The sequence below is a fragment of the Sorghum bicolor genome, chromosome 9 (genome assembly GCF_000003195.3).
Source record: "Sorghum bicolor cultivar BTx623 chromosome 9, Sorghum_bicolor_NCBIv3, whole genome shotgun sequence".
In the NCBI taxonomy this organism is placed as follows: Eukaryota; Viridiplantae; Streptophyta; class Magnoliopsida; order Poales; family Poaceae; genus Sorghum; species Sorghum bicolor.
Window position 1 is genome coordinate 4,379,367 of NC_012878.2, and position 24,649 is coordinate 4,404,015.

Sequence of the window (24,649 nt, forward strand, 5' to 3'; positions counted from 1 at the left end):
TTCAGCCCAAATTTTTATTATGTACATCCCAGAAATATTCAATGCAGCCCAGTCCATGCACATGTGTTTCTCTTGGCCCATCACATACTAGGCCAAACTCATTAGTCCTATTATGATCAGGCACAATTGCAAATGACCAAGCCATTTAAACAATCACCTTTTCTAATCAAGCGAGGTGCTGCGGTCGTCGAAGATGCTGAGACCAACCCGTCGGCGATGTGGATTTCGCAGAGGTGAGCAAGGTCGCCGGTTTCCAGACTCCAGTTCCGGGAGGCGCTGGCCCCGTGATGGTGGCGATGCTGCTCAAGAACACCGTGGATGCCGCAAAGCAGGGCCGGCGAATATGCAAGGATGCCAAGTGACTCACAAACTGTGTGAGCTGGTGTAGCGTTCTCCATTGTACTATTTTGGTTGTTTCAACTCAGATCAAGAATCAGAACGATGTCCTGGACTCATTCCTGGTTAATAAATGCAATGGAAAAAAAAAGCTTTGTTGCTGTTCTAATCACATGTGACAAAAAACCATTTCATTTCTCAAGTACAAAAAGAATATAATTCACAATATATCGCAGCCTGATTCATCAACAGCATAATGCATTGGGATTCGAATGACCATAACAAGTGGCTCTCTGCCAACCCCACTGAAACATTCCAATCAGTTTAAACTAATAATGCTCCAATGTCATTCCCCCCCTAATTGACTTTGCCTCAATTCGATGTCAAAAGATGATATCAACACCTAAAATTTCCCTCTTAGGGTCTACTCAATCTGTTCTTCAGCTCTTGAACAAAATCCTTCCTATCAACCTCGTATTCCTGGTTGGCTTCAACATCCTTCAACTTCACAGTTCCTTTCTGCAACTCGGACTCGCCGACTAGCACCATCCATGGAATGCTTGATTGCAAGGCATACTTGATGTGGTTCGCCACCCTGGTAGTGAGCTTGAACTCTGCCTTTATCCCAGCACTCCACAGCTCGCTCACTAGCTCGGCAGCTAGTGTAAGGTCCTTTCCCAGAATTGACACCAGCACCTCTGTCTCTGTAGGCCGGATCTTCTACAGTTCAAGAAAAAATTATTAAGTTAGTACAAGTACCCTTGAAAGAAGAAGGATAAAATGATAGAGCGCAAAAGTACCTCATTTTTTTCTTTCTCCTGCTGCTCCATGATTGCAAAGACTCTCTCAATTCCAAGGCTCACACCGACAGCAGGGATTTGCTTCCCGCTAAACATACCCACAAGGTTGTCGTACCGGCCACCAGCAGCGATGGAGCCAACCTGTTGCCAAATATAGTTAGTACAGGAATACACTAAAATGGTCTTTCATCTCTTTGAGAGTTACTCCCTCTGTCCCTGAAAGCTTCAACTTCTAGAGTTGTCCTAAGTCAAACTTTTAAAAGTTTGACCGAATTTCTACAAAAAGACGCTAAGATTTATAGTACCAAATTAATACCATTGGATTTATCATAGAATATATTTTCATAAGATACTCATTTTATGTCATAGATACTGCTTTTCTATAAAGTTGATCAAACTCAAAAAAGTTTGACTGGCACGGATTCTAGGAGTTGAAGTTTCCAGGGACAGAGGGAGTATACAAAAGGGTGTGCATAACTGCATATGTGATGACAGATGTAAAAGACATCAAATGAATTGCCAATAAATGGATTTTTTATAAAAAAAAATCTATGTATTGAGTTGATAAATAATAACACTATGCTTTAAGATCCAGAGTACTGACAAATTAACTTGAACATCACTGTCCAGTGATAAGTAATAATTTCTAACCTGAGCTGCACCCTTGAAAACAGCTTCATATATGACACCAGTGTAGTAATCAAGGCCCCTGGCCAAACTTAAATCAAAAACTATCTTGTCTATTGCATTTGCTTTATCCAGAGCCTTGAACAATATTTCCAGCTCATTCAGTGCAGCAACAGATCCTTCATTATTCATAAACTTGCTGCCCTCCTTTCTCAACCCCATCAAAACTTCCAATGGGGGCCCTCTAGTCTTCACTAAATTGCCAATTTCATCTGCGGTTTCATTTGATATACCTTTCTCATCGACCTAATTGAACACAAAAAACAGTTAGGACTATGCTCAACATATCTACAACTTATTAAGGCGGCATAATAAAACACATATATAATGAACCCTCAACCGAAACCAATTAGTCCAGATGCTTACCAGTTCCTTCTTAACCTGTTCGAATGTTTGCTTGTCCAGCTTGTCAATACTTGAGCAAACTGTTCTGAATTTTTGAGGAGGCACACCACAAATCTCCAACATTCCATCAAGCAACTTTCTGTGATTTAATTTTATCTCATACGTGCCTATATCCAGCTGATTCAGCAATTCAGTCAAAACTTTGATGACCTCAAAGTCCGGTTCCATAGGTTCATATACACCAGCAATGTCAAAGTCACATTGGTAGAATTCTCGGTACCTTCCCTTAGATGGATTATCTCTCCTATACACTTTTGCTATCTGGTATCTCTTCAGTGCACTTATGCTATTCATGGCAACATACCGGGCAAATGGAACAGTCAGATCATATCGCAAAGAGCAAAGCTCACCACCCTGCATGTTATTTTAAAAGTAAAACGTCAAACCACAATTATGAGGGCACCATCTAAGGAAAACACTGCAACAAATGAATAGGCTGAGTGCCCTATATACTGGCAATGATATCATTAGCCTTCTGCATGATCTATAGGAAAAACAAGTACATGACAAATCACAGCATGAACATGAATTTTCTGCCAAGTAACACCTGTTTACCAAGCTAAAATGTAAGAGGACACTGAGACAATACCTGATCAGCCAAGTCATATATCAATTTTGAGTCTTCACCATATTTGCCCATAAGGGTTTCTCTCAGCTCAAATACAGGTGTATCAAGTGCAGTAGCACCGTGCATCTTGAATACACTAGTTATAATTGAAAATGCTCGCTCCCTTATCGCCATTTGCTCTTTCCCAAAGTCACGTGTACCCTAACAGGAGTAAGCATAAACATTTAGAAAAGTGAGGAAAAGGGAACAGCATTACAATCTGAGTACCACTAATCAGACCATATAAATAAAACAGTACTGTCTGTGAATAATATGATTCTCACCTTAGGAATTTTAGGCAATCTCCTGACTTCATTGCTCTCAACAATCTCCTTCACTTTCTCCACAAGGGACTCCAATCCGGGACATTTGGGATCAAATAGCAATGAGAGAGAGGTTGCCCACTCTGCAACCATCACAGAATTCACGGAAGCAACAGTACTTCCATTTGTCACATGGTCCCTAAGCAGCATCAGCACAGCAGCAGTGCCCTTCCCCAAAGTTTTCTTCTTCTTGCTCTTCTTGTCACCCTTTCCTTTGTCCCCACCAGCCATTGGCTTCTCAGTTGAACTGGCTGCTTCATTCTCAGCAGCAGCTTGTGGCTTCTCAATTGAACTGTCTGCTTCAATCACTGCCATGGCCACAGCTGCTTCCCAGGCAAGAAAGTCCCTGAACTTGAGCAAGTGGTTGTACACCCCCTTCAAGACCGACACAGCATCTGAATCAATCAAAACCTTGTCAAGCATCCCCTTCAAATCATCAACACTAACGCCACCAGTAAGCTTCTCCCGAAGCTCGGCATCAGCAATGCTCTCCGCACAGAGCCTTGCCCGGGCAACGCTCAGCTTGCACAGTGCCTGCACAGCTCTAGCGAGCTGCGTGGCCAGCACCACCAATGCCTCCTCCTTTCCCTCGCCGGTTTGACTAGCATCCCTCTTCCCCAATTTCACGGGCGCATTGAGCTCGATGCGCACTAAGGCGTGCAGCGCCCGCACCGCCTGGCGGAAGATCCCGTTGAGGGCGGGCACCTTGGCGAACGTGGCCGCGGCGGGTGCACCACCCCCAGCAGCGCCGACAAGCTTGGAGCCGAAGACGAGCACCTTGATATCGGCGGCGACGTCGGCCTCGTCCTTGGCGGAGAGCCCGTCGCCAGAGCCCGGCACGTCGAAGGCCGCGGCATCCCCGCGCGCGGCCTCGCACGACAGCGCGGCGACGGCGTCGGCGACGCGTGCCAGCGGCGCGGCGCAGCAGTCGATCAGCGCCGCGAGCGCGACGGCGGCGGGCGCGGACGCCGCGGCCACCGCGGCCTCGTCGCGGGAGCCCAGCGGCAGCGCGGCGGCGAGGTCGAGCGAGCCCGCGAGGCGGGCGGCCGTGGCGGCGGTGACGAGCGCGGAGGCGGAGTCGGACGCGGTCAGGACCAGCTTGTTCAGCAGCACCGCCGCGGCGGCGCGGGACTCGGCGGGCGCCAGCGACGCGATGGCGGCGGCGAGCGGCGCGGGGGTCTCCTGCGGCGAGGGCGCGCGGGTCGAGAGCGACTTTTGCGCGGCGGCGTCGATGCCTGGGGCGGCGACGCCGAGGGAGAGCGCGTAGACGGCGGCCGGCGACAGGGTCGCGCCCTTGCCGCCGAGCATGACGGTGGCGTTGGCGGCGGCGGCGGCGGTGGACGCCATTGGGTGCCGATACTAAACCCTAGCGCGGGAGGAGGAAAGGGATTCGCGATCTGATCCGATGGACGGTATGGATGCGCTGTCATCTTAAACTCTGGAGAGAGAAGAAAACGTCACTGTTGCATAATTACGTTGTGTCCAAAGCCTTATAGTTCGCAAAAATTTTCAAGATTCCCCGTCATATCGAATCTTTGGTCGTATGCATGGAGCATTAAATATAGACGAAAATAAAAACTAATTGCACAGTTTACCTGTAATTTGTGAGATGAATCTTTTGAGCCTAGTTATTCCGTAATTGGACAACGTTTGTCAAATAAAAACAAAATACTACAGTGGCAAAAAACAAAAAATTTTGCGAACTAAACAAGGCCTTGACTGCCTCAATTGCCAAGTCACTGCCATTCTTTTTGAAAGAATCGAGAAGGTAATTTGATCAAAATTCACACAAATGTAGAATCAAGTGCAATAAGCAAAGGGAGTAATGTTGAATTGAAGGAAATCATGATTCATATAACATCAATACATCTCTCTCCAAAAAAGTCTTTTATGTCCTCTAGGGAAGATACTCGTTTAGCCATTCTGGCGCTGCCTCCCTTTCTTCGCTCCATCAACCATTTTCTTCACTCCACCAACCATTTTGATGTCGTTCAAGCACGTCATTGAAAGTCTTTTCAGTTCCATAAACATTTGTGTTTAAAGCATCTTTAAGATTTTTCTATTCATCTCCCTATAGTTAAAATTATAGTTTATATGTAACAAAAAGCCACCCTCCAACAGCCCACCCTATTCAACATCCTATATCTATTGTTATCCTAATTCCAAATCATCCTCTCTCTCACACACACACACACAAAATGAGATGCCATGTTGTTGATCCTATATTATTTGTGATAGGGTGACTATTGAAAGAATAGAAAAGTTTCGAGTTTTTTTTTGTAGAATATACTCTTTACGGGAATTAAGATTAGATAAACTTTTGGAAATGCTCTCAGTAAACCTCTAAGAAAGAATGAAATTCTCGATGAATTCTCAACTTGTCTAATTTTTTAATCTAAACTTTGTTCGCTTGAACTTTTCACCTAGAATTTTACGGCAACCAACAGTTATAAATATGAGTATATTTTTTGGTTATAGTCAGTTACATGATACTGTGCTAGAATTGTGTTGTTTTATGAATCGAGGATGTAGCATGCAATTTTCAGAATCGAGTTCCTACCAGGATCAAGAAAGGTTTACAAAAAGGACTAAGAGCATCTCCAACAACTTGGTAAAATTCACTTGTCAAATCTTGAGTTATAGCAAGTTGCTAATTTGTTTAGCAAAAGAAAAAAAGGTATGTCTCCAATAAGTTGCTATTCTCACCTGGTAAAAATAAAGGATGACAGATGGGACCCGCTCACTTGGTAAAAGAATATGTGTCTCCAACAAGTTGCGCTCGGGATAGCAACTTGGGATAGCAACTTGACAAATCTCGGCAATAGAAACCTTTGGGTAGCAACTTGGAAAATTTAACAAGTTGAGATAAGGAGTTGTTGGAGGATGATTTTTATGCTTTTAGCAAATTTAGTAGGATAACATGTTGAAATACCAAGTTGTTGGAAATGCTCTTAGGCATGGTCCAGACAACTAGCACTTAGCACCATTTTGCAAAACGTGTGCATAATAAGCGTAAATCCTCCCAAGTCACATCAAGTGTTACTAAACACCACTCTGTTACTGTCTTAGGTTTGATGATTTTTTGTTTTTTTTGAAAGATCGATTTGATGAAACGTGGACCCTTTTCATCTACGGTTCAACTTAACCATCTCCGCACAAGCATTTCATGGCCTGGCTGAACGCAATCTACCCCCACTCCCCTCCTAAACCATGCCCACTAACTTTTTTTTCCTTTTTTTTAGGAACAACCATGCACACTAACTAAAATTAACTAACTGCCACCTCACAGGAGACCAGCCCACACTACAGATGATCCACTCTCCCAAGCTGGCCTCCCTCGCCCAGGCCCAACCAAACCAGCACAGCAGCCAACTCCTTCTTGCACATCTTGTTCGTTTGGTTGATAAAGCCACATCATAAAGTATCTTTGGCTGATTTGTTATGAGAGAAAAATACTGCTGAATGATTAGCAGATTTGGCTGAGAAAAAAAAATGTCACCATGCTGATATGGCACATCGCGACCAACTACTCTGAAACTGGGCCAACTCCTGCATCAACCTGAACTCTCGCCATATGGTAAACTCAGGCAGGAGGTTGCCACCACCTTATCCAGGTACTCTGCTCACCTCGTGGCCTCTGTCCCGGAAGACAGCTCCCTGGAAACCCTACAGATACCAGCTTCACATTTGACAAGGTGATTCAAGAAGCAATATAGTGGTGCTGTACCAACTACCAAGGGCAGGAGGATATCAGCGAGCATGCAATAGCAAACAGAGACATGCTGACAGAGGCTCTCAATCGCTCAGGACCATCAGACCAGGAGGATCACAATGACAGTTCAGTAGTATTTGACACCAGCATTCCTCATCATTAATCATCAAGATTTCACTCTTGTTGAAATTGATTTTTAAGTCAGCCATCATCCCAATTTGACAGTTCAGTTCTTGGAACTTGTAAGCTGGAAGTTACTATCAGCTTGTCTTGTCTCCAAGATACTACGTAGTACACAAACACTATATGATCTATGCGAGCTGGAAGAAGCCTCTGGCGATGGTGCCATTGGCACCCCTGGGGAGGAACCCACCGGGGATCTGCTCGTTGCGGGAGCCGTAGAGGATGCGGAGCACCTCGGCGGGCGTGCGCTGGAACCCGAGCGAGTCCTCGCCGGCGCCGAGGATGTTACTGATGGTGCGCCGCTCCGCGCCCTGCTTCCGGTCCAGCACCTTGACCCCTTCGTCCTTATCCCCACACCCGGACATCCGGTTGCGCCAGTCGGAGATCCGCCGCGTGAAGTCGGCGACGGTGTGGCCCTGGTACGGCGGGACGAGCTCGTCGGCGCGCTGGTACAGCAGCAGCCGGATCACCGCGTCCTGCCCGGCCTCCACGGCCAGGATGCTGGCCTGGAGGCGCTTGGAGGCGTACCCCATCAGGGTGGGGCCGATGCCCATGGCGGCGGCGGCGGTGACGTGCGGGAACACGTAGGAGGCGAGGAGGAAGTTGACGGGCGCCGCGTACGCGTCGAACGGCGGGTCGAGGCGGACGCCCATGGCGTCGTCCATCACCATGGCGAAGCGGTCGGGGGCGAGGTCGATGGGCGGGCGCGGGAACCCGCCCACGGCCTCCCTGATGGCGCGGATGTGGCCTACCTCCTGGTACCCGAGCTCGGCGGCGACCTCGGTGGTGCGGAAGTCGAGGTCGGCTTTCCTCGCCCCCGACGGCCGTGGCCCGCCGCCGGAGAGGTTGCGGTCCAGGAAGTCCACGCCGCGGCCCAGCGCCGCGTGCAGGAACCACTCCGCCTCCACGAACTTGGCGTTCAGCAGGAACTGCAGCTGCTCCATGTCGCTCGGGTACACCGCCAGCGCGCCCCGCCGTGGCGCCGTCGCGCGGCACCGCGGGTCCTCGGGGGCGGACGTCGGAACGCTCGGCGGCGGAACCACGGTGGCCTGAGACACCACGGCGAGAAGCAGGAGTGCGCCCGCTGCCAGGACCAGGAGGAGGCGGTGGAGGGCGGCGGCGTCGCGCGCGCGCGCCATGGCGGTTTCGTCTTCGCTGCTGCCTGCTGGGTAGGGTAGAGTGGATCATTAATTTGTAGTGTGGGCATGTCACCTGTGAGGTGGTAGTTAGTTAATTTTAGTTAGTGTGGAATTAGGAGAGAAGTGGGGGTAGATTGCGTTCTGGGAGGCCATGAAATGCATGCTTGGGTGGAGATGGTTAGGTTGAATTGAACCACGAACCCGTATTTTTATCTCATAATAAATCAACGAATAATACTTTCAGACATAACTTTTCAGACAAACGACATGCTCCACATATGAGAGAATCTACAAAAATTTCATCATAGTACCGATCTTTCAAAAAAAGAGCATCAAATATAATAGAGTAACACAGTGGTGTTTAGTTGAAAACTTGCAACCAAGCACCATACCATTTTCGTTTTAATTCCCTTGGTGTGTGACTTGGGATGATTTTATGCTTATACACATTTGGGCAGCAGCAAGTTAATGAAACCGCGGGAATTGCAAGTGCTAGTTCTCTATATCAGGCCTTGGTTTCGTATTGTACTTATTATGTGTCTTAAGTATTAATATTTTTTATCTATATATTTGGTCAAACTTTGAATATTATAACAAAAAATGCACCTTAGGAATTGCATTATTGCTTGGGCAAAGGTTTAATTATTCAAAGTGATCCAAATGAGTAGTTAGAAACTTTTTTATTTTTAACATTTTTTAATAATTGGTTGCTAAAAGAAATCAAAACCAGAGATGAATCACATGTTACTGAATAAAATCAGGGAGAAACAGTTGATAAATATGTGCGAAGTCACATGAGACTGGAGATTTACTAAGAGTGTCTCCAAAGGGTTTTCTCTAAACTTAATTTTTGTAAATCCTTACATAGAGTACATTCTAACCAAGAATCCTCTATAAATATGTTATCTTCTTCGACATTTACCCTACCGCTGTGCTCAGAGTGATGTTTCAAATTTGAGAGAGGATAATTTAGGATAGCATCAAACCTAGGATGTTGAATATTGGAGGGTGTTTTTATCACACAAACCAAAATTTTAGTTCTAGGGAGATGAACAAAAAAAATCTTGCAAAATGCTCTAAGCACAAATGTTTAGAGGGGGAGGGGGGGTCTAAAGGGCTTTCACCTATGTACTCAAACGATGTCAAGTTGGATGGTGGAGTGAAGAAAGAGAGGCAACGAGAGCTAAAGGGCAACAAGAGCTAAAGGGCTAACCAAAAAGCCTGTTTGGCAGGGCTCCTCATGAGAGGCTCCTCTGCCTTTTAGTTTAAAACGACTTCTTCAGAAAAATATTTGACAGGACTCCTCTGGAGGAGCCAGAACCAAAGTCGAAGAGGAGCCCTACCAAACAGGCCCAAGTCTCTCCTGCGTATGATGTGAAAGCCTATATTGATGTTTATATGGATCATGATTCCCTTCAACTCAACATTACTCCCTTTACTTATTGTATTTGATTTGATCTTGTCTTTGTGTAAATTTTGATTAAACTACTTTCTCTATCTATTTTAAACGAATTGTAATGAGGCAATTGGGGGCAGTTAGTGACTTGGCCAGGACGTTTTCTTCAATAGTGTTTCGGGGGCAAAAAAAAAAAAAACAAAAATCACGTGAAGAGCAATGCACCTCAACAGTACTGGGCCTAAATCCATTGCTGACCCAATCCACTAGAGTCGTCGTTGCCGTGCATACCAAGTCAAGTTTGGGCCTTTAGCTGCTGGACCTGGACCCATCATCGAAGGCACCAGCACCAGCATCAGCATCCATCCACCCCTCCGCCGCCGCCGCCGTCGCCGCTCCGGAGCCCCGGACTCGCCGCTAGGTTCTTCCTCCTGTCGCCGCGCGCCGCCTCCCAGACCGTCTCCTCCGCCGCAGCCGCGATGCCGACGGTGAGCGTCGGCCGGGACCGTCTCTTCGCGGCCCTGGGTCGGACCTACAGTAAGTTCGACTTCCTCTGCTCAGTTCCCCCAAAACCCCAGCTCTCTTCCCCTCCGCGACAGCTCGTCGTAACCAATCCTACTGGTTGCTCTCCAGCGCAGGAGGAGTTCGAGGCGCTCTGCTTCGAGTTCGGCATCGAGCTGGACGATGTGGTGAGCATATCTCTCCGCCATTCCCCTCCCCCTCCCTCCTCCCCGTCCGCTATGCTGGTGGCTGGTGGGAGTGGCGTTGTCTGAATTTTGAGGGTTTTTGGGGGTGCGTGTGAAACAGACGACGGAGAAGGCTATTATCAGGAAGGAGAAGCACCTCGAGGACGACGGCGAGGTGGACGACGATGACGAGGTCATCTACAAGATAGAGGTCGCCGCCAACAGGTCAGCCCGTTTGGTTTTCCGTCAATTGAATTGATGGTGTACTGTGTATCCAGGATTATGGTAACCGAACATAAATATTGGCCCAATTACACCATTCTTGTGTACCAATTGAACATGTGTAATGCAATTTGAGACTCCTAAAACAACCCAGCTAAGAATATGAAGCAAGTTGTTTTTGCCGTGTTTGGATGTAAGCAAACATCATGAGGTATCTATTTGGTAGCTAATTTTGCTGCACTGTTGGTCTGTTCTTTAGTTCAAGTTGTTTGGTTCATGTGGATTTTAGTAAGCAGTAAGTTTTATCGATGTAGTGAGCTAAATATGAACCATTTTTTGTTTTGCTCTGTTTCTGATGATTTGTTGTTTCCTTGAGTTTGCAATCTAGTCCAATAAGCTTAATGTTGTATAAGGACCTGCACATAGTATAAAGTTGAGTTGAATTTGGAGTTAAAATAGTTGAACTTCAGTAAATCACATTGCATTCAGCATGCCAGTTTGCATGGGTGGAACTTCCATCTACACAGAGAGTCTCTTGTCTGGAATTTTCTACCAGTCACCTTCACCTCATTCTTCACTGATCTTTCACTTCCTGAACTGTTACCTTGTGTTGGTGAATGAACTCTTAGTTTCAAAGTGCACATTGAGATCTCATGCTTCATGTGTTTAATGCTCATTGCCAAATGCCAATGTATGCAGATATGATTTGCTATGTCTTGAAGGGTTAGCAAGAGCTCTTCGTGTTTTCACGGGGACTGAACCAAGCCCTGTATTCCAAGTTTCATCCATCCCTCGTGGTTCAATTCTTCAGATGCATGTTAAACCAGAGGTAGGTTCATGTTCTTTGGATTCACAGTGCCTTTCAAATAATATCTTAGAAGAAAAAACTAGATTTCTTCAGTTTTCCATTTCTATGTAGTGCATTATGGGTAGCTGTAGAGAAAATTGTACAGAAGCACTGTTTGGTGTATGTTGTAACTTGTCAATGCACTTGAACACTCTTGAACCAGTCGATTCTTTTTGGATTTTCGAATATGGAATGTTATGTCTCAGGAGTAATGGAGAAATGATCTGTGAGACTTCCATTTTTAAGGGAAAAAAGAAGCAATACCCGACTTGCATTTTCTATGCCATTAAATATTTATATATTTTTTTGGTGCATGCTCTTTGTAATGTTTTATTATTGTCCTGAAAACGATTATAGCTTGAAGCTGGCGCTAAAATTACAAGACATCAACCTATTCATGATTTTGAAATTAACCTGTTACTACTAATTCTAGAATCTATGTATTAATGGATTAGTGCTGTATTTGCTAATGTTGACGCTGATCGTATTCTCCAGAACCAGATTGGTATTATTCATGTTCTTGTTTTCTTCCTATGTAAGCTTTGATTTGATTTTTTTTCAGACTTCAAAAATTAGACCATATGTAGTTTGTGCTGTTCTAAGAGGGGTAACTTTTGACGAAGCAAGATACAACAGCTTCATTGATCTTCAAGACAAACTCCACCAAAATATCTGCCGGTATAGCTTATCTTATTGCCTTTTGCTTTTCATTGTTTTGATATCAAGATTGTATTCAATACAATGATTAATTAACTCAGACTACTACATGATGGATAACAGGAAGAGAACTCTTGTTGCTATTGGCACCCATGATCTAGACACTCTGCGAGGACCCTTCTCATATGAGGTAAAATTATCACAGTGCTGCAATGAGCTATTGTAGCTCAATCTTGGGTATTATCTTATTTGTCCTGCGTTCATGGCAATCTCTGTCATGGACATGCACACTGTTCCTAGGTTTATGTGTTCCATGGTTTTTTGGTGCATCCAATTTTCCCCCTTTTAATGGGGCAAACAATTATGTCTCATGATATGTGCTTGCGGCCTTGCACTATCAAGGGAACTAACTGCACTATCAAGGGAGTTTTAGAGTAAATCGTGGACTGTAATGTGTTCTATGATCTTAGTTGCAGAAAAGAGCCAATCCTGTTTTCAACAGTCACAGTTAACATGATACCTTATGGTCATAAGGTCTCTCTAAAGCCTAAATCAATCAGATCTTATTTTGTTTTGCTGCTTTTTTTTTTTGAAATAAAATACAGCAGGGGAGGCTCCTACTGCAAATTTCATTAAAATAATAGAGGCACAAATATACTGAACAAAAGGGCGAAGCTAAAGCGAGAACAAATGGAGAAGGAAACTAAACAAGCTCTTCTCAGGGAGGACAGGGAAGAGAGTTAGGGAAGTGATCGGATCCAGTTTAGGATGAGATTGGAGTCTTGCTTCATCTACGAAGTCCTTATTTTGCTGCCTTGTTGGGGCAGATTGCTCATTGGGGAGTGGATCAGTGAGATAGTGCCCCAGTTAATTTGTCTACAGTGGGGCTTCAGGAAGCATTTATGGCCATGGAATCTGAGTTTTAGTTCCACTAGCCAAAAACGTGTATTTTCTTAGAATTTTAATCAATAGTCGGCTTCAAGCCCTTTTGTATGGATAATAGAAAACTCATCTTGGCCAGCTTACCGAGAAGACAATTTGGAGGAAGTTTAAGCACTACTCCCTATGCTTTTGAATTTATATTTGTTCAGAATGCATGACAGCATGTATACATGAAAGTATTAACTAATTTTTCCCTTAAAAGTGATAAGAAATTGTTATTTTGATAACCTTTTGACTAGGAAAAGTAATAACCATTGGTGTATACTGCAGTCTGAATATCCAAACCAACTATTATTTAGCTTCTAGCATGGAGGAACCTTAAACAGTTTTAACTTACGATTTGCGGCTTTATAACTAGCATACAGCTGAATATTTTATTTAACATCAATATTTTTGGCGGAGAAGATAGATTTCTTAGGAATTGGTTGACTATGTTATATCTTGTACCATGCATATATGAACAGCCTATTAAGTATAACATTTTTTTGTTAACCAAAGATATAACCATTGCTGACATGTGGCTATATAAATACCACTGGTGGTTTCTCTCATCCTTTATATCTGACATTTGATTTTTTTTTCTCTCCCTAGGCTCTACCACCACATGAAATCAACTTTGTTCCATTAAAGCAGGTAAAAGTAATTGATTTAGTTCAATCAGATGATTTTTATGTTATATTACTCGTTTTCTGATCATCATTACAATTTTTAGTAAGTTGCTGAGAAGGCAGCATTTTTGGACTCACTGTTCTAACTTTTGTATGATTCAGGAGAAAAGCTTCAGAGCTGATAAACTGATGGAATTCTATAAAGTAAGTAGCTAGATCAGAGTGTTTGTTGTGTCATTGTGCACTAAATTGGGCCATGTGTCCGGATGGAAACTGTTAACTTTTTCAAGTTTTACGCTTAATATCATAGGTCCTAGATCTTAATACTATTCTTTTAGGTGCTCTGTGCCTATATTTTTAATTTTTTATTACTGACATCTATTGCTTTGTGGCAGTCAGACATGAAACTGAAGAAGTTCTTGCATATAATTGAGAATTCTCCCGTGTACCCAGTTATCTATGATAGCAACAGGTAAAACGATGACATGCTCTTATCATTTCATTTCTTGACCTCATTCTTTCAAGTCCTATGATCTTTTCGAAAAGACTAATAATTACTAGAGAGGAAAACAATGATTAAATTGAAAGAATCTGTTGGCACAGCTCTCTGGAAATTTGTCTATCTAGTTAAACTTCAAAAAACATTGTTGATTTTTCAAGGAAAAGCTGTTCTCTTAAATATATTCATTTTACTGATAAAGTGGCCCATGTTCCGTCATGAGTGCCTTGCTTTCTTTAACGCCTATGATATAGAAACTGTTAATACTGGTGTTGCTGCACAGTTGACATTGCAATACTTTGCAGGACTGTATTATCATTACCTCCTATCATCAATGGTGCACATTCAGCTATCACCCTTGCAACAAGGAATGTCTTTATTGAATGTACAGCTACTGACCTTACCAAAGCAAATATAGTTCTGAATACAATGGTGGGTGCTATGCTGTATTTAGATGGGAACATGTCCTCTAATTTAAGAAGTTTAAACTTATTTTATTGAGGCACTTGTTACTTATATTTCTAGGTTACCATGTTCTCTGAGTATTGTGAGACTAAATTTGAAGTGGAACCTGTTGAAGTGGTACATCCTGATGGCAGGAAAACAGTTTACCCCGATCTTTCATGTTACAAAATGGATGTTTCATTATCTGACATTCTTGGGCCTATTGGCATCTCCCAGGACGAAAAACAGGTACCTGCAAGTTCCTGAAAGTTTTAGCAAGGATGTTTTCAATCTGGATTAATAACTGTGCATCTGAAAGTGTAGGTTGTCTGTCTTTTGAATAAAATGCAACTGCAAGCTGAAAGTCACTCATTGAAGGGGGAGCCTCGCATTTCAGTGTCTGTTCCTCCAACAAGAAGTGATATTCTGCATGCCCGGGATTTGTCGGAGGTATATCTGTTATTATCTAGCTGTTTGAACTGTTTTTATAGGTATTTGTTTGCTGTCATTGTTAACTGGTTTAATTTCTGTTTGGCTTCGACAAAAGGACGTTGCTATAGCTTATGGATTCAACAATGTGCCAAAATCAAAGCCAAAGTGTATGACAATAGGAGGAAGACAACCATTAAACAGGTTCTCAGATAAAATTCGTGCCGAGGTACTTTAGGTATTCGATATGTCTTTGTGGCATCTTGCTGATATTTGATGTCATTGCGTTTCTTTTTCTTGTGTATTTATCTGTTCATCAGTTGAGCTTTACAGAAAAATCCTTTATATCCAGGTTGCAAGAGCTGGTTACATGGAGGTGCTCACATTTATCTTGTCTTCACACGAAGAAAACTTTGACATGTTAAACAGAGCAGATGATAAAAGTAAAGCAGTCATTATCGCAAACCCTCGCACTTCTGAATTCGAGGTAAATTTTCCCTGATAAAATCGTCACTCACCCTGGTGCTGGGTGCAGTCATCAGTCAGCTCTCCTATGTGCTCTCAATTGACTATAGTGCAAAGAATAGTTTAAATTTTTTATGCCTTGTAAAACAAAAAAAGTTAATTCATAAACTAATTGCAGGATAATCATCTTTCCTGCGTTTATTTACTGATGCATCTTGCTGTTGTATCATGATTCTGCATTTTCTGTTATTCTACGACTTCTAAGGTGTAATTAGCCGCACATTCTTGTAACCCTATTTAACTTTTGACTGTTCCTCCTTATCTGACTTCTCAGCCTTATCTTTCATTTTAGTTTTGGATGTTCTACACAGGCAACGAGGGACAAGCTGAGTAATACATTCGGCCTAGCCCAGGAACCCTTCCCAACCCTCTCTATATAAGAGATATCTACTCTGATTCCTCACCAGCTGCCCCCATTCCGTCCACTTCCTCCTGGTCACCCACAACACCCCACTCGTCCTCTCTAGCATTGTGGCACATAGCGACGAGTCAGAGGCACCTGCACGGCTATGCCCCCCTCCTCCTGACTCGACCACTTTGTAGTGCCTCAGTGGGTCCACCTTCTGCCTGTGTCCTGCGCCTTCTCTCACATATGTAGAGCTGTTGATAGGCGGCTGACCAGAGAGATGAGGTACGAGGTTTCCCTCTGAGCTGCAGTGACGGTTGTCGACCTCCCTCCTCCCCAGCCCCTGAGTACCAAGCCAGTGATAACGTCTAGCTGCCGCTGGCCGAGGCAGCCACCCGATGTCAAACCTAGCTGATGCAGATGATTTATGCTTCATCCTTCGTTGATCTGTGTTTCATCATGCTCATTTGTGTTCACTTACAAGATCTACCATTATATTACATAGGTGATTCTGTGATTTCTTTTTCGATGCGTGTATTGCTAGCTTGGTTAGTGCAGTCATGGCTGAGCCGCACCAAACTAACTGAGACCAAATTTGCTTCATCTTGATAATTTTTATGAACCAATCAGTACCCAGTTTTTGATACCTGAAATTTGTGGGAAACCGATGAACCAAACCCATTGATTTGGTCTGACCAATTGTCCACCTACTGACAACTCATGCTTTCTCTCCATATTTGATTCACAAGGAAATAAACATTGTTCTACAATGTCATTCATTTGCTATAATCATTATTTTACTTGTTATCTTGTTGGTTTGTTATAATCATTTTTTCCTTGTTATCTTGCAGGTTGTTAGAACTAGTCTGATGTCGTGTTTATTGAAAACACTGAAACATAATATAGACCATCCAAGACCTATAAAGGTACTTTTTGAAAAGAAGCAATATTTATATTTGCTATATACTCCGTAAGTGATAAGGAGTCTATGGAATGTTGTGTCACACATAAAATGCCAACTAACTAAAGGAGAAACCAGAAAAAAACTTGAAATTTCTCTTGCTGTCAGTAGTGTCATTTTTGCATGTTATTTTCCTTTCCCTTTGAACTTAATTGTGATTGCATGATAGTACTCTCTTTCAAATACTACATTTCAACCATAGTATAAAGCCCATTTAGGATTTCTTGACCAAACCTTTTAAACATAGACGATGAATATCTGAAAAATCAAGTAGATTGGTAACATAAGCTTTATGTTGCTAAATTAGTTATAAAAATTCTTTTTACAATATATAGCTCTTTCTGTTTGGAACAACATGTTAAGAATATTACCTGTCAAACTGTCATTGGAGACCATGTGTCAATGTTCTGATGGATTTTGGGATTAGAGAAAGTAACTATCTAGTTTCATTTTTACCCATGTTGACTTTGATTTATCAATACATAATCAATTTTAAATGGAAGAGCTTTTAGTACACCTTCTAGTGTTGGATATGCCCAAACAGTTACTGTTGCCATATGGTTACGATGTTCCTTGTAGATGGAAATGTTCCCATGATTTGATCTTTCAAATATTTACCGTTGTAGATTTTTGAAGTTGGTGATGTTGTGATGCTGGACTCGTCACGTGATGTTGGTGCCTCTAATAATCGCAGGCTTGCAGCTTTGTACTGCAATAGGGTTTCTGGATTTGAGGTATACCATATACACTTAAGGAAATAACATCTGCATAGGCATGTATTTACATAGCTTCTATGTAGGCCTATGCTAACTTGTTTACATTGTCCAGGAAATCATGGGATTGGTGGATAGTATTGTCAAAGTTGTCAGAGCTCCGCACGTCAACTTTGGCGAGAATTACTATGTACCTACAGATGTAAGCGTAACTTCATAAATTGTCTTTTAATTTGCTGTTGTCAACATTTATATACTGATTTCATTTCTTTAGGAACCTGAGTTCTTCCCTAAAAGACAATGCAAAATTGTTACAAGTGATGGCAAGCAAGTTGGCTACTTAGGAATTGTCCATGCTGAGGTACTTACTCTGCCTTGCTTTTGAATGCAGTTACAACCTGTGCTGCTTAAGTACCAGTAGTTTAGCTGCCCTATTTAATGAACAAAGTTAGTACCATATTATATATTTCTTTTTGTTAGGTAGCAAAATCTTATATAATTATATGCTTGAATTATGAGCTACTCCAATTCCATATTTGATTTATACTAAGAGATGGTACTGGCAGAAATAAGAACTTAGGAACACAAATGATATTATCTGAGAATAAGAAAACCATAACATGGATACACGTTGTGATTTGTTTTGCGAAATTTAATAGCACTATTCCTTGAGTGCCAAGTCTTAAATCTGTGTTTCTTGCAGGTGCTAAGGAAATTTGGCATTCCGGATCCCTGCACTTTCGTTGAGATGGACCTCGAAGCACTGTTGTAGTGCCGTCAACTTGAAACAGAGGAATGTTTGAAGCTGATACCTGCCACATATTGGTTTCGTTCAGTAAACATGGATGGGGTACCAACAAGAAGTGCATATTACCCAAACTGGAGTGTCTCAACGTCCTTCTCAATTGCATTGGATTTTGCTATGGGAAAAATGGTACAAGGATACAGCAAATACCCTGCCTAATTTTTGTGTTAGTGACTATTTTCACTATATTTCCATTGTAAGAGCTCATTCCTGCCCAACTTTTTTCTATGAAAAGTGTACCTTATCCTTTTGTAAACCATTGGGTGTCCAAAGTTATTTTTCCAACTCTTTACACCTCTACATGAGATCACCATGATGTAAAGCAGCCTCAGAATTTCAGAGCTGTAATGTCTCCTTAAGTTTTGAACTTTTGATGATAGTCTACTCTCCCTTCTAAAGTCATTTTTGTTTTATTCGTTTTGATGGTAAAACATTTTGTCTGACTTTGACCAAGTTTTATGGAAAATACCCGTGCATGCACAACATCAAATTAGTTTTTTTTTTATCGAATTTAATTTAATTAATGCAAACTCAAATTTAAATGTCTATTATTTCCTCCAATTGGCCGGCTGGGCTTCGAGCAGGACAGCAGCCGTCTCTGTTGGTCCTAGTCACCTCCAGCTCCAGAAGCTCCCTCTCATCACTCCAGACTCCAGAGCCCAGTCACCTGGCATGGAAGCTCCATAGTTTAAAGACCTCCCTCTGACACGTGTCACCTTCCCGCCACACGTGTCCACACGCGAGCAAGCCTCGCTCGTATTTAGAACGCGTCTCGCGACGATCCTCCGGCGACCTCTCCCGTCTGAGAGATCGATCGACCTCGAACTCGATCGACGATCATCGCGCGCGCCACCAAGAAAACCTCACCACTCTCACCGGAATCGTTTCAGCCATGGCGGCCGCCGCGCACGAAGGCATGACCCACCGCGTGGCCACAAGCAGGAACGACGGCGGCGGCAGTGACGCCGCGGCGGTCTCGGGTCCTAACAAGAAGCCCGGCGGTGGCGGTGGCGGTGGCGGTGGCGGCCGCGTCAGCAGCAGCAGCAGCAGCAGCAGCAGGCGAGGGCTCCGCTCGCTCGCCGCCGCGGTATCCCTCTCGGCGGCGCTGACGGCGCTGTCCTTCTTCTTCGCCGCGGGCGGCGGGCACTCCTCGTCCTCGCCGCCTTCGGCGTCGACGACGACGGTGGCGATGGTGCGTGCGGGGTCGGTGGCGTCGGAGGCGGTGCTGGCGCTGGCGGCGTGGATGGCGTGGGCGGAGGGCGGGGTGCACGCGCGGCCGGCCGCCACGCTGCTCCCCTACGCCGCGCAGCTGGGCGCGGCCCTGGCGTGGGCGCCGCTCGTGCTGGGCCAGGGCCACGCCGCGGCGCCGCGCGCCGGACTCGCCTGCTGCGCCGCCATGGCCGCGGCCGCCGTGGCGTGCGCGCGCGGGTTCGGCGCCGTTAACCCCGTCGCTGGCGACCTCGCCAAGCCCGCCGTCGCATGGGCCGTCATCCTCGCCGTCGTCAACTACAAGATGCTCTGAGCTCTCCCCACCTTTGTGCATGCAGCAGGGCCTCCGTACCACACTCTTCTTCTTCTTCTTCTTCTTCTTCTTCTTCTTTCTCGCGAGTGCACAGTGTTTTGGTGTGATACGTTCTGTATACCGTATGACGCTTTGTAGCGACTTGCTCCCTACTACACATGTACGTACTACTCTTGCCGTGTGGTGTGTGAACATTACATATCCTTTGTTTCCTTGGTTTACTGCTCTTGTGTGCGTTACGATTGTGATGTGTATATATACAAATATATTTGGAGGGAGATGGATGTATGCTGCTGATGACAAGCCAAGCCATTCGATCTATCAGCGCAACAAAATACGTTGGGTCCGCCCATAGTGGTTGTGCAAAAGTAAGGTTGCATCAAGGTATAGGCTTCATGCAATGCCAACCTATCATATTTCATTGTAGTAAGTGCCGGTCTTATAATTTGCATGCCTAAGGAATCACATGTAGTTTCTATACCTATTAATTTCTATAGACACTATATATAGAAACTATGGTTTCAATGGATAATTTCCATACAATAATTTGTTATCCAATCACATTTATTCTCTCTCTATTCTCAACCAATCATATCACTTCATGTCTTGGATCTCGCGTAGATATAGTTTCTAAGTTACACCCAGTTTCTATAATTTTTGCTCTCTCTCCCCAATAACTACCCATCAGTAAAATGCTTAGGTGGTACTATAATTAATGTCTATAGAAACTATGATGGTTTCTACATTGGGAGTGCCCTAAATAGAATTCTATGTTGGGTGAAATGTCACGCCTGTAGACAGGTCATCTTTGAGCTCCTCAGTGTAGACAGGTCATCTTTGTCCTCCTAAGGCTAGTGCTTCTCCGGGCTATTAAAGGAGACAATGGTCATGGTAAGCAACCTAGCTCTATAGTGAAGGGTCGAGATGGCGGACTAGAGGGGGGATGAATAGTCCTTTCTAAAAATTATTACGCCGGCTAACCGAAACAAATGCGGAATTAAAACTATCGGTCTAGCCAAGACTACACCCCTCTATCTAAGTTCTCTAGCACCTTGAAAAGATCCTAAACAAGCAAGCAAGGTGCTACCTTAGCAAGAGCTCACCTAACCAATTCTAGGAGCAAGGTCACACAAACCTATGCAACTAGTACTTTGCAAACCGAGGGAGCTCCTACACAAACTAGTGAGGCAAAGCGCACAAAGCCTAAGCTCACTAGCAAGCTCAATAACAAGGCAACTAATGCCAAATTAGAGAGCACAACTTACTTAGCTACACAAACTAAGCAATGTGACTAACAAGGTTACACAAACCAAATTAGTCACGCAAGGGAACTACTTCTAGCTACACAAGCAAGAAGGTAACTAGCAAGCTACACAAGCTAACTAATTACAAGAGCAACTACACAAGCACAAATATAAGAATATAAATACAAGCTCGTGTATAGCGAATGCAAACCACCGAGAAGAGTAGACAATGTTGACACGGTGATTTTTACCGAGGTTCACTTGGTTGACACCAAGCTACGTCCTCGTTGTGGCGATACACCCACTTGATGGATCACGAGCTAATTGGCATTCCAAAGCCGAACCCTCAGCGGGTGCCGCACATCCACTCTCAAGATGGGGATCCTCCAAGCCACAAGCCATCCACTAGAGTTGCTCTTCGCGATCCCCGCGGGGTGAGCATCGTACCCCTCACAATCTCTTCTCCGGAGCACCGCACAATCTCCTTGCGTGCTTCAACGGAGTCACAAGCCACCAAGTCGTCTAGGAGGTGGCAACCTCCAAGAGTAACAAGCACCACCGGCTTGCAACACGAACACCTAGTGCCACTCGATGCAATCTCTCAATGCAACGCACTAGAATCGCTCACTCACACAATCGGATGATCACTATCAAGCATATGTGAGTTAGAGGCTTCACTAGCACTCCCCAAGCATGGACACTAAGTTCCAAGGGTGCTCAGCACCGGCCAAGGCCGGCCACCACTTCTATTTATAGCCCCAAGGGCTAAACTAGCCGTTGCCCCTTCACTGGGCAAAACACGTGGGCACCGGACGCTCACAGGGAGCCACCGGACGCTCAACACCCAGCGTCCGGTGCTCAGCTGACCGCCACGTGTCACTAGCCGTTTGAAGTCGACCGTTGCCGCCAACGGCTACTTCGCACGCGCGCCTGCACAGCACCACCGGACGATGGGCACCGGACGGTCCGGTGCTCACCGAACTCGTGCGCAGAGAGTTTGTCAAACTCGCGACCTCACCGGACGCTAGGCACCGGACGGTCCGGTGCTCACCGGACTCGTGCGCAGAGAGGGTTGCAAAAACCCCTCACACCGGACGCTAACCACCGGACGCTCTCAGAGTGCGTCCGGTGCTTAACCCTAGCAGGGTCAAGCTCACCGGACGCTGAGGCCAGCGTCCGGTGCCTCCGCACTCAGCGTCCGGTGAGTGTTTCCAACTGAGAAACACTCCCGCGACTTCACTAAAATTCCCACCGGCGCAAAAGAAAATATACACTTATTTTTCTCAAAAGCGCCGAATCCCGCCGAACCCACACCTCTCTCAACCCTAGGAACACCACCTCCTTTGTAAAGTGTGCCAACACCAACAAGTGTACACCACCATGTGCATGTGTGTTAGCATTTTCACAAACAATTTCCCAAAAGAGTTAGCCTCTCAACTTGCCACGCCACTCGATCCTAACACGTATGCAAAGTTAGATCGCTCAAGTGGCACTAGATGACCGATATGCAAACAAGTTTGCCCCTCTTGATAGTACGGCCATCTATCCTAAATCCGGTCATAAACTTCTCTACACACCTATGACCGGTGAAATGGAAATGCCCTAGGTTATACCTTTGCCTTGCGCTTTCCATTCCATCTCCTCCAATGTTGATGCAACACATGCACCAACCAATCACCAAATGATATGATCCACTTCATATCATCACGTGACCGTATTGGTTCATCGATCTTGACCTCACTTGCTCTTCACCGTTGCCTCGGTCCATTGGCGCCAAGTCTTGCTCAAGCTTCACCGTCACACGCGGTCCCTCGCTTCAAAGCCTCCGACTTACCCTTCACTCTTGCAACCAGTCCATCGAGCCAAGCCTCATCTTGATCTTCTCCACCTTGGTCACATGACTCCATGTCATGTCTCATATGCAATGAGCTCCTCCATCATCACATAATCACCTGTGGACTAATCTCCTGTGTATCTCACATAAACACTATTAGTCCACCTAAGTTGTCACTCAATTACCAAAACCAAACAAGGACCTTTCATATAGATATTCATAAAACACCAATAAAAGTTCAGAAGGTCCAAGTGCACTCAAGCACAAGCCTATGACGTAGAGCTTATTTTTAGAAAATTTTGGACACTGGTTTTATAATTTTTTCAAGTAGGATGAATTTCCTATGAAATTTCTAAGTTTTAATTATTTTCTAAAAAAAAGATAGAGGAAAAATTCCCTAGGTATGGCACATGGTGGCTCCTGATTGGTTGGCTTGGTTCCAGTCACTGACATGTGGGACTAGGGTCAATGGTCACCGTCAATGTTGGCCGGACTTTGACTAAGCTCTGCAGGCCAGGTTGTGTACCCCGCCATGGATCACGGCGGGTTAGGGGTAGCCAGGCCCATTAAACCGAGCCGTGAGTAGACCCCGGCTGCTTTCTCTCCCTCTCTCGCCTTATAAAAAGTTCAGCTGATCCAAATGGATCCATATATGAGATATCCTACAAGAAATTAAGTGTCATATTGTCATGAACTGATGACTCCATTGCATGTTTTCATTGTAGTACACAGCGTAGTCCCCAGCCTTCATCGTAATCCGATCAAAGAAACATGCTAGCCTCTCAACTGAAAAGAGGAGAACCAAGCACAATCATAGGAGTACAAAATTTTACATTCAAACAAAGCAATATCATCTTGTAAACATTTTTAGGCTAGCTAATGTGCGATTCAAATTCCTGAGAAACTGATAAGACCACCAGCAGAACAATTCGGCCAGCTGTGTACTTACGCTCATCCATCCATCTCACCCACATTGGCAAATTTGACATCAATTCCCAAATGATAAGATAATGATCTTTATTATTGAAATCTGGCTTCCTACAGTTTCAGTTAGGCCTTGTTTAGTTGTTAGGGTAAAAAGTTTTTGGGTATTATGGTACTTTCGTTTGTATTTGACAATTATTGTTCAATTATTGACTAACTAGACTTAAAAGATTTGTCTCGCAAATTAAAAGCAAACTATACAATTAGTTATTTTTTCATCTATATTTAATGCTTCATGCAAGTGCTATAAGATTTGATATGATGAGAAGTCTTGAAAAGTTTTTGGCCTTTGAGTGGAACTAAATAAAACCCTAGAATAAAGAAGGTTCGCTTGAGTTTATCTGTCTAATTTAATTTGTCAACCATTCAGTAGTACTCTTTTAAAAAATAAATAATCAAATAGTTTTTTGGACAAGCGAACACGCTCAATCAACTTATGGAATGGCTTGTCCTGAGCCTGACACTCGTCTCCCCACTCAGCAGCCCCAAGTTGACCCTTTCGTTCACGACGATGAGACTCGCAGTCGCAGTCGCAGACGCCGCCGCGGTCGTCCTGCACGACCCCGCCCAAGGTCATGCATGCTAGAGGGGGCCGCCCTTGTCCTCGCGCTTGCCCGCCCATATCCTCTGCCCAAGGTTTCCGGGTTCTCCTACGAAACCACGATGCAGGTACGACTCTGACGATCCAAAATGCGATTTTCTACTAAATTTCGACCCAGATAGTGGGATTTGCTGATGTTGAAAATCAACAGGACTTTTGAATAAACTAGCAAACGCATAATACTCTAATCTC

At 44.4% G+C, this 24,649-nt stretch overlaps 4 protein-coding genes across 4 annotated transcripts; 2 read left to right on the forward strand and 2 right to left on the reverse strand.

Annotated features, from left to right (window-relative positions):
* On the reverse strand, positions 511 to 4,565 carry LOC8075984 (histidine--tRNA ligase, cytoplasmic). The gene is made up of 6 exons (XM_021447810.1): positions 3,120 to 4,565; positions 2,818 to 2,997; positions 2,190 to 2,582; positions 1,788 to 2,069; positions 1,137 to 1,277; positions 511 to 1,056 (listed from the first exon to the last, which is right to left on the reverse strand). The coding sequence occupies exons 1-6, from the start codon at positions 4,503 to 4,505 to the stop codon at positions 754 to 756; spliced, it is 2,685 nt and encodes an 894-aa protein (XP_021303485.1). The 5' UTR covers positions 4,506 to 4,565; the 3' UTR covers positions 511 to 753.
* LOC8069507 (desiccation-related protein PCC13-62) lies at positions 6,939 to 8,195 on the reverse strand. Its single transcript, XM_021446790.1, has one exon. The coding sequence runs from the start codon at positions 8,190 to 8,192 to the stop codon at positions 7,182 to 7,184; it is 1,011 nt and encodes a 336-aa protein (XP_021302465.1). The 5' UTR covers positions 8,193 to 8,195; the 3' UTR covers positions 6,939 to 7,181.
* On the forward strand, positions 9,916 to 18,656 carry LOC8069508 (phenylalanine--tRNA ligase beta subunit, cytoplasmic). Its single transcript, XM_002439247.2, has 19 exons — positions 9,916 to 10,125; positions 10,222 to 10,277; positions 10,396 to 10,499; positions 11,196 to 11,325; positions 11,906 to 12,021; positions 12,124 to 12,190; positions 13,534 to 13,575; positions 13,713 to 13,754; positions 13,946 to 14,022; positions 14,355 to 14,481; positions 14,575 to 14,742; positions 14,818 to 14,943; positions 15,041 to 15,151; positions 15,275 to 15,409; positions 16,645 to 16,719; positions 17,381 to 17,488; positions 17,583 to 17,669; positions 17,742 to 17,828; positions 18,171 to 18,656. The coding sequence occupies exons 1-19, from the start codon at positions 10,068 to 10,070 to the stop codon at positions 18,237 to 18,239; spliced, it is 1,785 nt and encodes a 594-aa protein (XP_002439292.1). The 5' UTR covers positions 9,916 to 10,067; the 3' UTR covers positions 18,240 to 18,656.
* Positions 18,813 to 20,072, forward strand: LOC8075985 (translocator protein homolog). Its single transcript, XM_002439248.2, has one exon. The coding sequence runs from the start codon at positions 19,165 to 19,167 to the stop codon at positions 19,792 to 19,794; it is 630 nt and encodes a 209-aa protein (XP_002439293.1). The 5' UTR covers positions 18,813 to 19,164; the 3' UTR covers positions 19,795 to 20,072.